At 39.0% G+C, this 14,316-nt stretch overlaps 1 protein-coding gene across 6 annotated transcripts in view; it reads right to left on the bottom strand.

The window, feature by feature from the left end:
- Positions 1-14,316, bottom strand: part of MANBA (mannosidase beta) — a 129,515-nt gene that overhangs the window by 24,535 nt on the left and 90,664 nt on the right. For all 6 annotated transcript variants that reach the window (XM_003829957.6, XM_055111666.2, XM_003829958.6 and 3 more), the window contains 3 exons: positions 12,716-12,802; positions 8,442-8,609; positions 1,450-1,668 (listed from right to left, as the gene is read on the bottom strand). In XM_003829957.6, the coding sequence (XP_003830005.3) occupies positions 1,450-1,668; positions 8,442-8,609; positions 12,716-12,802 (474 nt within the window). The remainder of the gene's footprint in view (positions 1-1,449; positions 1,669-8,441; positions 8,610-12,715; positions 12,803-14,316) is intronic.

A 14,316-nucleotide genomic window follows, 5' to 3' on the forward strand; every position in this document is an offset into this window, starting at 1 on the left:
CAACAAAGCAAGACCCTGTCTCTATTTAAAAAACAAAATGGCTAAAGGATTTGAATAGACATTTCTCAAAGGAAGACATACAAATGGCCAGTAAGCACGTGAAAAAAAATGCTCAACATGATTAGCCATCAAGGATATGCAAATTTCCTGTAAATGTAAATTCCCAGGGAAATGTGAAGAAAAAAAGCAAATAACAAGTGTTGGCAAGGATGTAGAAAAATTGGAACCCTAATCCCTTGCTGGTAGAAATGCAAAATGGTGCAATCACTACAGAAAACAATTTGACAGTTCCTTAGAATGTTAAAGATAGAGCTACCATATGACCCAGCAATTCCACTCCTAGATATATATATTCAGTAGAATTGAAAACATGTATTCACACAAAACATGTACACAAATGTTCCCAGCAGCATTATTCATAATAGCCAAACAGAGGAAACAACACAAATGTCCATCAACTGATAAATAGATAAACAAAACGTAGTGTATATCCATGCAACAGAATGTTATTCAGCAATAAAAAAAAGGAACATACTAACACATGGTCAACATGGATGAACCCTGAAAACACAGTCAAAGAATCAGTATCAAAAGACCACACATTATATTATTCCAATTATATGAAATATGAAGAATAAGGAAAACTATAGACACAGAAAGTAGATTCGTAGTGCCTAAGACTGGGGAGGAGGGATAGGGAAAAATAGGGAGTGGTTGCTAATGGGTTCAGGGTTTCTTTTGAGTGATAAAAATGATCTAAAATTAAATTGTGGTGCTGGCTGCACATCTCTGTGAATATATTGAAGACTACTAAATTGTACACATTAAATGGGTACATTGTATGGCAAGTGAATTATATCTCAATAAAGCTATTTTAAGAAGAACACACACAATGCTGAAACTGAATCTTTAGGAACAGAGAGAGTGAAAATCCATATAGAAAATAAAACACACCAACATGATGAAAAAGAGGGAGAGAGAGGAGTGGGGGGCGGGGGGCGGGTGGTGGGAATGGAATAGGAGGAGAAAGAGGAGAGAAAAGGTTAAGATGACAACATTAGACTAAGGTTTATTTATCACATTTACCCTCTTCCTGTAGTGAAATATCCAGCTCTGAATATCTGTAAATGGTAAAACAGTTGCAGGATATGATTTACAAGCAAGAGTTATTGTAGCAAGTAAGAGTTATTTCCCTGTGTGATAATAAGTCAGGCTTAAGCAACCACTGGGTCCCATTCAGTGCTTTCAGTGCTCCTGAAGGAACACAGTAAAAGCAATATAGAAAAGTAATCCCCAAAGGTTTAAAAAAATTATTTTCCTCCATCTTCTTCTCAAACCTTCATTTAAATAAGACGTAGGTTTCATATGATTTTCTGAACCAGTGATCAGAATAAACACATGCCCACAGTCTATCATTCTGAAACATTAGAAAATCAAACGATGACTTACCTTTTCTAATGTACTGAAGGACGGCCAGGACTGATATCCATATTCAGATGCAAATCGAGCTTTCGGGAAAACTTTCCAGTTCCAGCAATCACTGATATAGTCATAAAAATGGACATCACCAAAATAATTGCTATTAGGGTTTTGAGAGACCCAGCCTTCTGCAACAGTTTCAGCCCCATTTGTAGGACTGGACGTAATAAAAGGACGACTCTTGTCTCCCTGAGTTCAGAAATAAAATGAATTCAAGGATAATATATTCATCCTGTAAAGTATGTATCATTTACTTCTTTAAAAATACTAACAAGTCCCTGAAATGCCAAGTAGCTGATAGAAAATTAATAGGACCACTTACCTTCTTCCCTATTCAACAACCACCAGCACCTCTCTGCTCTTCGCCAATCCTTTATATCTTTTCATAAGTAACACTTAGCTCATCCCTCACAGCAGCTGTTCTTAATCTTTTCAATCATGTTTTGCCTCCACTCTCATCCATCATGGGTGGTGTACAGTCTAGTCCAGAGTTTCTTAACTTTGACACTGTTGACATTTTGAGCTGGATACGTTTTTGTTGGGGTTGGCTGGGGGTGGGGGTGTCTTATGCATTGTAGGATATTTAGTAGCATCCCTGGCCTCTACCAAACAGATGTCAGTACCCCTCCCCCAACCTTGAAAAATGTCTGCAGGCACTGCCGAATGTTCCATGGGGGCAAAATCACCATCACTTGAGAACCACAGGTCTAACAGTTAAGAACAGAAGCTACTGAGTCAGATGGACCCAAACGTGACTTTAAATCTCAAATCTGAACCTTATTATTTGTGGACAGGTCTAAGCCTTGGTAGATTTATCTGTAAAATGAGGATAATGACAGTACCTCCTTTAGAGGTATTATAAATAGTAAATAACTCTCATGTGAAAGTAATGACTAGGTGTCCACCAATTCATGTTCTCGTTTCTGTAATATAGAGCCACCCCTAGGAAGTGGCTTCCTAGCCCATATGGGGCCATGTGCCTCATTCTCATCCTCTTCCCCCATTTGCAGCTGAGGGTGCAAGAGATGGTGCAGCTGGAATAAGGTGTCTATATCTCTGAAAGAGGAGCTGCCAGCAGCCCTTTCATAGTGTCAGTGAGGAAGAAATACACTTTTATTGTGTAAACCACTGAAATACTGTGGCTTACCTGTTACAACATCTAGCATGTAAGTACTTAACAGGGTGCCTAGCACACTGTGAGAACTCAAAACATAGTTATTATCATCTCAGTAGATGAGACTACTTCCTATTTCACTGAGAAGATTCATTCATTTAGCAAGTATTCGTCAAGTCTATTGTGTCTGGCATTTTTCCACACTGCAGAGGGAGGGAGAGAGACAGAGAAAGAGAGAGAGAGAGAAAGAGAGAGAATCTTTGACTCTGTCAAGTACTTATACAACAAATCTCTTTTGAGTATTTCCTATTGGCCAGGCATGCAGTTCTTTCTATGTGCTGGAGGTTCAGCAGACAGCCATGGTGACCGTCTTGGAAGAGTAGATGGCAATTTAGTGCTGAAACCAGATACTGAACAAGTAATTATAAGTATGATGAATATTTTGAAGGAAAAGCGCAAGGCTCTTTGGGAATGTAAAACATATTACAGAAGGCCAGTAAGGCTTCCCTGAGAGATAGACTTTCAGAAAATAATTTTCTCAACTTTTCACCATTAGGTTTCACTTTTTCGTGGTATATCCATTCATATTTCATTTCTTGTTTCTATTCCGCTATTAAGAAAAAAAAATCCTTAACCCTTTCCTTTGCCAGACTCTGTGTTCTGGTCATCTTTCTAGTTTGCTTTGGTACTACAGCCAACAAACTATCTTCCACTCCATTTTTTTCTTAATCTCCCTCTACTGCCCTTTTCCCTTAGCTTCCTTAGGACTCCCTTTATCCTAATAAAAAATCCCTTTGATCCCTTGCAGTCCATCAGATTTCTTTACCATCCTCTCATTCCTAAACCCCTGACATTCATTTCCTGATCATTTCACTCCACTGAAATGTTTTTCAAAAATTACCCATGAACTTCTACTTACTAAATAAAGCAGTTCTTTCTGTCCCCACTTATTCCCTCTCAGGTGTGCAATAAATGACCCTATTTACCACCTATTATTTCTGAAGCTCTCTCCACTCCTGGCTGTTTGTTCACAATTCTTCCACATTCCAGTTTCCCCCAACCTTCCTGATTCTTCCTTCTCCAGCTACCCTCTGCATCCCCAGATGGACACTCTACCTCTCTCTCAGGCTTCTCCTTGTTCTACACCCTGTCCCATGGCTTCCCGTCACATGGATGTTCTGATTACTCCTAGCCACACCTGCACACTTGACCTCATGTTCACCACCACACATTGCTGATAACCAGCTCCACATTTCCACCTGTGTTGTCTTGCCAACATCGCAAATCCAACCTTTTAAAGCAGAATTCTTTATTTACTAATTCCAAACTTATCTGACTATGCTCCCTTTCTTGCTGAACGGTACCCAGATTGGAGTCATCTTCAATTTCTCCCTCTCTTACCTCCCACATTCAGTCACTCTGAGTAGTAGCAACTCTACATTCAGATATTTTTTTCCATCACCGAATTTCCAATCCCACACCACTGGACTCCACTACCTATGACCTCCATGACCTTGGGGACTTAATGACTCTAAAATAAATATATCACCTACACTCCAGGTAACTTCTAAAAATTAAGTAAATAAATTATACAAAGCACTTACATAATTAACTTTTTAAAAATTTGTTTTTTAAAATTTAAAAAAAATTGTTAAAAGACAGAATGTTGCCCAGGCTGGAGTGCAGTGGCATGATCATAGCTCACTGCAGCCTCGACCTTCTGGGCTCAAAATAAGCCTCCCGCCTCAGCTTCCCAAGTAGCTAGGACTACAGGCACATGTCACTATGCCCAAAGAATTTTTTAAATTTTTTTGGAGACAGGATCTGGCTACATCACCCAGGCTGGTCTCAAACTCCTGGCCTCAAATGTTCCCCCTGCCTCAGCTCCCAAGTCACTGGGATTACAGGTGTAAGTCACCACATCCAGCTTTAATTTATTAATATATAATAATATTAATATAATAATTATAATTAATATATTGATGCCTGGCATCTCAGTAACTTGGAGTTCTTAGTTGTTATAACTGGTTTCCTTGTTTAGAACCTCTCACCTCCCTAATCTTTGCTAGTAATCTTCCATAAACATGGACCAGATAAAGTTCCTCCTCTCCCCCAAAATGTCCACTAGCTTCCCACCATCTACTGAATAAACTCAACTCCATAATATGATTTAAAGTCCCTCTATGACCTGCTTCCAGTCTTCACTACCTTCCATTCTCCCACAGTAATCCAGGAATCCCTTGCTCTTAGGCACCAGGCACTGCTTGCTGCTCATTATACATACCACCTACTTTCACATCTTTTTACCTTTATTTACATTGTTTTCATGACCTAAAGTACTACTAGACAATGCTTTGCCTCAAAATTCTCCACCTGTAAGGTTTCCCTTGAACGTAACCTTTTACTCGAAAGCCTTTTTAGATTCTTTCAGTTAAAATTAATGGTCCTGCCACATAGTTCCCAGCATTTTGAAGCTACATTTTTTATAGCACTTTTTTTAACTGCCCAAGGTCTGATAATTTTTCCCATGTTTCCCTTTGACAGCAGAGTGTAAGCTCTACAAAGATAAGAGTGTCCCCCACAGCATCGGGAATGAGGCTTTGCTCTTGGCAATAGGTACTCAGTAGATGTTGGGTGAATTTAAAAATATTTAAAAGTATGATGAAACTATAGGTGATACTAAATGTTTAAAAATATTTTTGCTACAATGGCTTTGAAGAACATTGAAGAAGAAGGCCAGTCAATTGGCCTTGATTGATCAAGCTTGACACATTTCCCTTCATTCCTTGAGATTCTTGAGAAATTTGGCATGCTGAGCCATGCAGTAAAATTACAAACAAGTCTCTACCTAAAAATATCTGGCTTTGAGGATGCATTATAATTTCCTTCCACTTATAAATCCTTTATTCTTGAGGTGTGGTTATTTGTTGCAAATCTCACAGATGACATCTTTCTAAGCCATGACCTTAAACCCTTAGTTGGACCAGGAAATACCATAAGGTGATCCAAGAGAATGGCCATAAAAAGAAAGCATGTGCAGCAGGAAACCAATCATTACAGCCAATTTGTAGATGAATCAATTTATGGTACTTTCCCTTTTTATGATGCCTAATACTTTGATGGAAACTAAAAGCAGTAGTGGTTATGTAGCTTTTAATACTGTTCATCTTTGAAAAAATTTACAAACATCAGTTATTGCCCATGGCTCGTTTTAAGATAAATAAGTCCCTAAAAAGAAAGGCATATCTCCATTTCAGAGGTAAAAAAGAAATGGCACAAAGAAGCTAATTTTTTAAAGCTTAAGAATGTAGTGTTAAAATTAATGATCAAAATGTGTAAGTATCTGAAGATCTACCTTGTTGAACAAAACCAACAAGGATGATGATGATGATGACGATGGCTAGTTTTAATTAAAAGGTTACTGTGGGCCAGGCGTGGTGGCTCACACCTGTAATCCCAGCACTTTCGGAGGCCGAGGTGGGTGGAGCAGGAGGTCAGGAGATTCAGACCATTCTGGCCAACATGCTGAAACCCTGTCTCTATGAAAAATACAAAAATTAGCTGGGTGTGGTGGTGCATGCCCGTAATCCCAGCTACTCGGGAGGCTGAGGCTACTCGGGAGAATTGCTTGAACCCGGGAGGCAGAGCTTGCAGTGAGCCAAGACCGCACCACTGCACTCCAGCCTGGTGACAGATGAGACAGATGAGACTCCATCTCAAAAAAAAAAAAAAAAAAAGTTACTGTGAACCACCATCTTTCAGTAATTCACTACAACGATGACACGCAAAGGGAAAGAGGAAAGGCACCTGATATTCTCTAGGCCTTTTAGAAAATATGGAGTTGTTCCTTTGGCCATATACATGTGAATCTACAAGAAAGGTGATGTAGACATCAGGGAAATGCATCTGGTTCAAAAAGGAATGCCCCACAAACGTTAACGTGGGAAAACCAGAGGAGTCTACTGTGCTACCCAGCATGCTGTTGGCACTGTTGTAAACAAACAAGTGCAAGATTGTTGCCAAGATAATTAATGTGTTGAGCATATTAAGCACTCTAGGAGCCAAGATAGCTCCCCAAAACTCAAGAAGGAAACAAAGGAAAAGAAAAAGAAGGAAGCCAAAGAGAAAGGAGCCTGAGTTCAATGGAAGCACAGCTGGCTCCACCCAGAGAAGTGCACTGTGAGAACCAATGGAACAGAGCCTGAGTTTCTAGAACCTGTTCCCTATGAATGCATGGCATAACAGGTGTTTAAAAAATAAAAGAGCTCTGGACTGTAAAAATATTTCTTTTCATTAAGCAGAAATGTGTTGTCCCCTGTCCCAAAGAAATATTTTAACTTAAAAAAAAAAAAAAGTTACTATGCGTCAGACTGAGTCATATGCCTTCCATCCATTATCTCACTTAGTCCACATAACAACTCTTAAAAGTTAGCTCCTATTTTTAACCTAATTTTATAGATGGGAAAAGGAGGATTAAGTAACTCACCCAAGATTACATAGACAGGAAGTGGCCCAGCCAGGATTTCAAAGCCTGTGTACTTAACCACTATGCTATAAAATGAAAACCCTCAGAAACCATAAATCCATCACACATGAAAAACATAATATCAATATTGTGAATAAAAAGATTATAAAATAAGTGTTCTGTAAATATTTTTTAAAATTTGTATCATCACATTTTGTGAATAGAAAAATTCTTCATGACACATGTCTTAGTATATCAGGTAAACTATAAATTTGAACCCATGTTTTTCATGAATTCTCAATGAAGTTTCTTCTATAAATGGAATAGTGCCATAAACTGGGCATGTTTAGGTGCTAATATCACATACTATTTTAAAAAATAGATGCCTTTTCAAATTGCTTCTGGATATACCCAGATATTTAAAACATCTATTTACAGACACAAAAGTGTAAAGACAATCAGATTATTAAATCACATGTTAAACAAAGTTTTTCAAAAGTTAAAACTTTTGAAGGCATTACTGAAAAAAATGCTGCTTTTTCTCACAAAAAGGCCAATTTATATTAACATATGTCTGTATAATATGCCAATTAGACAAACAGTGGTGCAAAGAGAACCACTATAGAGCAAGGGCCATACAGCGGGGTTGGAGACCAGCTCTCTCATCTCTCTTTGTCCCTTAAATCACATACCAGGACATTCATATGTGATATATACCAAAGTCTACTACTTTAACATATACGATTACAGAATTTTAGAAGTGGCATATCAATAATCATCGAATCTAGAGATTCTAAACTTTCTGGGATCCACGGATGGACTCCAAGGAGCATGTGACAACCTAGCATTGTAAGCACTGCATTGGTGTATGTGTGGAGAGCTGCACAGAGAAGTTAATCCTCCAAAAAGTCCACAGCCCATGAATCCTTTCATCTGCTGCTGCACTACAATGGGATACTCTGTATTCAAACGATACTGTTGAAGACAGCCCTAAAAAGGGGCATAAAACATACTATACCAGTATTCAAACTTATCCACTTTAAACATACATTCTTTTTTTTTTTTTGAGACGGAGTCTCGCCCTGTCGCCCAGGCTGGAGTGCAGTGGCGCGATCTCGGCTCACTGCAAGCTCTGCCTTCCGGGTTCACGCCATTCTCCTGCCTCAGCCTCCCGAGTAGCTGGGACTACAGGCGCCCGCCACCGCGCCCAGCTAATTTTTTTGTATTTTTAGTAGAGACGGGGTTTCACCGTGGTCTCGATCTCCTGAACTTGTGATCCGCCCGCCTCAGCCTCCCAAAGTGCTGGGATTACAGGCGTGAGCCACCACGCCCAGCCCTAAAGATACATTCTTAAATTCTACTGCATTAAAAATCATTACTTACTGCCAGTACAAGCTCTCTGATGTTTTTCACATAGAGTGTCACATAGTCCTTGATGTAGATTGGCCGGTCAGTGAAACTGATATGATACCAGTTCATCATCAGCGCCTCCTCATTTTCATTATTGCCACTCCATATGATGATAGAAGGATGAGATTTCAGTCTCTTGATCTGAAAATTGAGAAAACATAAAATGATTTTCAAAGAGTTAACATAAAAAACTCAGAGCTATAATTACTCATAAAATTAAAGCCCTTGCATTTCTGCACATAAATTCTTATGTGCCAAAAACCTAATTTGAAAATGGCTAGTCATGTTAGCTGCAGGAATACATTTTAAGAAATCTCTGAGATTCTTTTTAACTAGATTTTATAAACACTGATACATAGGGTTTCTCTTCTCTGCTATATAAAAACTGAAGATAATATAATCCCTTTTTTAGAAAGAGAAAGAAAAGGGGAATGAATAAACTCTTCACTCTGTGGATTGCCACAAAGAAAACTTTCAGGAAATACAAAAGACAGGAGACATTATATTTTGGGGATTGGTTCTTAAGAGCAAATTGGACAAATTGGAGTTCTGTGTGAAGAAATAAATGAAGCAAAGCAAACACTACCACTGAAAGAAGGACGGAGGTTCCTATGCAGTCCTCACTGAGATCAGAAAACCAGAAGGGGAACTAGAGAAGGTTTTACAAAGCAAGTGAGTACTAGAGGTATGCTGGCAGTTAAAGACAAATATGGAATACTCTAAAGGAAAACAGATTAGGGCAATCAGGGTTGATGTCTCCTGAAATAACTATCAATGTCGTGTCCTGAGAAATCAACTAACATTAAGTTACTGAATGTACCTAAATATAAAAGGGAAAATTAGAGAATCTACCTGAAAACCGTGCCACACGAGGCCTGCATAAACTGAGCTCATCTGGGCTGGCCCTACATAAAGACAAAAGGATCCACTTGTGTTATGTTTGCACTGGACAGATTCAGACATGTCCCTTCTTCTAATACACTAGGACATGTGCCCCAGTAGAGAGCAATTAAATTCCTCTGAGAATGGCAGAGTGAGTCAATGGTCAAGAAAAATTCTTTCGGAACATGTTTTGGCAAGTTACCTCATTGATATTTATAGGTTCACTTTCGCTGTGATGCATGATTACACTGATCGCCCCCCACTGATGCTCTCAATGTGTTCTCCATTCAAGAAGCTCAGAAACTCACATAGATGAAATAGAGATGCACTGAAGGTATATTAAAGAGATATATTTCATTTTTTTAAAAATTAAGTCTTGTGTTTTTCTCAGCCAGCCATATAAACACTATTTCCTTTTTTTGTCTTTGTACATGCCCAAGAAAGGGACAGCTGCTACCAACTGTGACTGACATATTTATGCCACTGATGAAAATACAAATATAAATCCTGAAGTGGCAAAAAGCTTCAGTAGCACCGTGTTACACACAACCCTCAAGCTGACTTAGAGTTTTATGGTAAGCTTTACTTTAAAATTTTAACAAACTTTGCATGCAATGGCTCTCCTTATCTTTAATAATGCATCAAAGAACTGAAGATACATAAATGTTAGATTTTAATTATTTATACGAAAGAAAACTAAAAATAAAACTGAAATGCTTGCAACCTGTGTAACTATAATTAATATGTTTAAAGGTATTCATTCATCCATTCATCTATCCACTTTGTGAATAATCCACAGAGTGGGGACGCAGAGGGGAATGAGTCCTAGGCCTCAGGGAGATGACAATCTTGCAGAGGTGACAAATCCTTGAACAAGTAATTCAAAGTGTGATGTGTGTCTCAAAAGGCAAAAGATTTTTCCCATGCTTAAGGTAAGAGGGGCCAAAGGAGAACAAAGGAGGTGGCTCACAAGGGCAGTGGATGGGGAAGATGTTCCAGGACATAGACAGCAAGACGGAGATGGTGCCTGAACAGGTGCAGACACCAGCTGGCTGGAGTCCCGCATGAGGATCTTACACCTTACCCAGAGGTCAAGAAGCCACCTCAGGGGAAGTGTTGGCTAGGGAAGGAGTTCGATTGTACTTTTTAAACCTTTTATTTTAAAATGAAACACAGTTACAGAAAACAAATTATGACACGGTTAATTATCATAAGGCAATCACCCTTGTAGCCACCACCCAGTGCAGCCAGGCCGGAAGCCATCCATGTGCCTCTTCCTAATCACAGCCCCTTCCTCCTTCCAAAAGTAACCACTATCTAGAGTATCATAGTGTAATAGAAATCGCTTCCTTGCATTTCTGTATGGTTTTTCACAAAATATACATCTGCAGACACTATAATATGAACTCTAGATTTTAACACACTTGATGGATTCAATTCATTGACATCCTTATCTTTATTGAATCTCAAATCGTCCCCCTTTTGGTTGCTCAGAGTGTCTCAAAATCCTTTTGAGATAACTTCGATAGCTTCCTTGTTATCTGCATGTTGAGATATTCCAGGATCAGGGTTCTGAGCAGGAATGTGGTATGACTTAAAATGTGTCAGTGGAAGATGACTTTGGCAGCTCTGTTGAGTATGCACATATTGAAAGAGACCAATGCTAGGGAGTCCAATCAGAAAACAAATGCAATGATTGAGGAGAGGGAAAAATAGGATTTGAATTAGAGTAGTAAGCATGGGGGTGAGAAAGTAAATACAAATACTAGTAACACTGATATCAAAAAATTGTCTCAACTTAAAACCAGATGGATGTGGGAGGTGAGAAAGAAGAAAGTATCAATGACTTTCATATTTCCTGCTAAAAAGAAAAATCTTGAAAGAGTGCATTGGGGAAAAGATAATAGACGTACTTTGAAGACATGCTGAGTTAGTGTGACAGCTGCTATTATTTGTTATTTCTTTTGAACTGCATGACTTACACGTATTATCCTATTTAATCTTTGAAACAGTTTCATGAGGAGTGACATCATACTAGAGTTATAGATACAGAAATTGAGGCTCAAGAGGTAAAGTGACCTCCCTAAGGTTGCAGACTCACCATTCAAGAAGAAATATCAAAATATTTGTTCTTTGTATATCAACATTGCAAAAAATCTGGCAGACAGTTGGACATGAGAAATTGAAATCAGAGTCAATAATTATCCACATTGTAGCTTTACCTGAGGTTACCGAGAAAATGGATTTGTTTCCTTCTTTAACATGTTGCAGAGCACTATAAAAACTCAATATGTCTCCACAGTCTTGCAAACTCTTTACAAGGTAGGGGTGATCTCCTGGTGCAGTGATCATTTCCAATGGATGCTAATGAATCAGTCTGATGTTTCAGTAGTATTTTACTAGCATATGATACACTTACAAGTTGGTTTCTAAACTGTATTTTGGGAGTACATCATGATTCAGAATTTTCATGTATTGACAAGCATCCCACTCTGATTCTACATGGAAACCCATGCCATGCACTTAATATTTAGGGGAGAGGAAATATAATGCAATCTGTGTTTCAAAGCATGATCATCCCCTAAACAGACCTTGCTGCAAAAATAAGTATATTCAGCACACAGCTCATAAACCTCAGATCTGTGGCTAAAATTATCAGTTGATAATATTATATTAACACCATTGCCATTTGTGAAAAGAAGATATCCAGGATCATTTTATATATTTCCTGTGCCAGACCTGGAGTCAGCCATTTCTCTAAGAAGCTTTTCTCTTAACAGGAAAGATTACTTCAATATAAGAATACCCAACACTACAACGTTGGGCATTATTTCTAGATCTTTTCAGTAGACAGAGAAAGCATATAATCACTTCCTTGCATTTATATATCTGTGAATATAAATATAAATGTCAATATGTGGAATCTAAAATAAATCAAGGAATCAATAATCAATTTAAACTTTCTCCTGAGCAATTCAAACAGTGGTGTTGCTGTTTGCTGAGATGGAGAAAACTTCAGAAGAAGCAAGATTGGGGAGGGGGTGCAATATAAGTTTAGTTTGTACATGTTACATTTCAGATGCCTGTTAAACCTCCAAGCAGAGGCACCAGGTAGGCAGTTGGATATAAGAAAGAGGAATTCAGCAGAGAAATCAGGACTGGGGATAAATCTGGGAGTCATCAGCCAATAGATGATGGTAAAGCCATGACACAGGGTACAATCACCTAGGATGTCAATTACCTGGCTGTGTAATTTTTCATGGGATTTAGTAGAGAACAAAAACCAAAATGAAGCAAGATTTAACAAAAGGCAATACTAAAACATATTATTTGTTTTATTTCTTCTTGGAAGGGTAGTAACATACCTGGTAGGCAACTTCTGCTGTCACTGAATCCAGGAAGCCCTGATCAGTTGGATAAAGGGCACAGGCAAACATAAAATCCTGCCATACCTAGCAAATCAAATAAAAGGGAATGCAACACTTCCATAAGTTTTATTACACAGAAGAAAGTCTTTATTCTGAGCTCTGGGCATTATCTTTCACACAAATGAAAAATCCAGTTAGCCTGATGAGTGTGATCACTGGGGCACCATTATGCATAATTTGATACCAAGAAATGTATCAAAGACATTAGGACTTCCCAGAACTGCACAAAAGTGTACAGACACCTGAGAAGAGAAAATCCTAGGCAGGTATAGAAGAAAGAGAAGATGGAAGAATTTGAAAAAGAAAAAATGTGTGGAGGGGACACAGAATGAGGCTTCCCTCCAGCCCCTTGTCACTCCTAATTCATTCCAATTTTCACCAGGCATTTGGTATTGAGATGCTCCAGACTGTTAAGAATCATACTTCATTTAGAAAGGAATTAGCTTTTCATAGACAAAAGGATTACTACATGCACATTTTAGTAATGAAACCATATAAGTCCCTTCCTAAGGAGGCTGTGTGATGCAATGGTTAAGAACACAGCCCCTGCTGGGAGCAGTGGCTCACGCCTGTAATCCCAGCACTTTGGGAGGCTGAGGTGGGGCGTATCACCTGAGGTCAAGAGTTCGAGACCAGCCTGGCCAAAATGGTGAAACCCGGTCTCTACTAGAAATACAAAAATTAGGCCAGGCGCGGTGGCTCACGCCTGTAATCCCAGAATTTTGGGAGGCTGAGGTGGGCAGATCACGAGGTCAGGAGATCGAGACCATCCTGGCTAACACGGTGAAACCCCGTCTCTACTAAAAGTACAAAAAATTAGCTGGGCAAGGTGGTGAGCGCCTGTGGTCCCAGCTACTCGGGAGGCTGAGGCAGGAGAATGGCGTGAACCCAGGAGGCAGAGCTTGCAGTGAGCCAAGATTGCGCCACTGCACTCCAGCCTGGGTGACGGAGCAAGACTCCGTCTCAAAAAAAAAAAGAAAGAAATATAAAAATTAGCCGGGCGTGGTGACACATATCTGTAATCCCAGCTACTTGGTAGGCTGAGGCAGGAGAATCGCTTGAACCCAGGAGGTGAAGGCTGCAGTGAACCAAGATCGTACCACTGCATTCCAGCCTAGGCAACAGAGCCAGACTCCATATCAAAAAAAAAAAAAAAAAAAAAAAAAAAATCATAGCCCCAAAGCAGCCTGTCTGAGTCGGAATTTCATTCCACCATAGATGAGCTGTTAGAGTTTGGATAAAATATATAACCTCTTCATGTGTCAGTTTCCTTATCTGTAAATGGGGATAGAGAATAGTAACTACATCATTGAATGGGCATGAAGATAAAATACGTAGAGCACTTAGAACAATGCCTGGCACTCAGAGAATATTACAGAATATTGTCATCGTCACGATGACCATCAGCATTATCATTATTAGAATAATTCCTAGTCTTCGGTGGCACTCTTTATATTTTAGAACAATAATAATACAACTAACAGAATATATTTTCTTTGCTTTATCCTCACAATTGCAAAACACATTAAAAGTACTTA

The sequence above is a fragment of the Pan paniscus genome, chromosome 3 (assembly GCF_029289425.2).
Source record: "Pan paniscus chromosome 3, NHGRI_mPanPan1-v2.0_pri, whole genome shotgun sequence".
In the NCBI taxonomy this organism is placed as follows: Eukaryota; Metazoa; Chordata; class Mammalia; order Primates; family Hominidae; genus Pan; species Pan paniscus.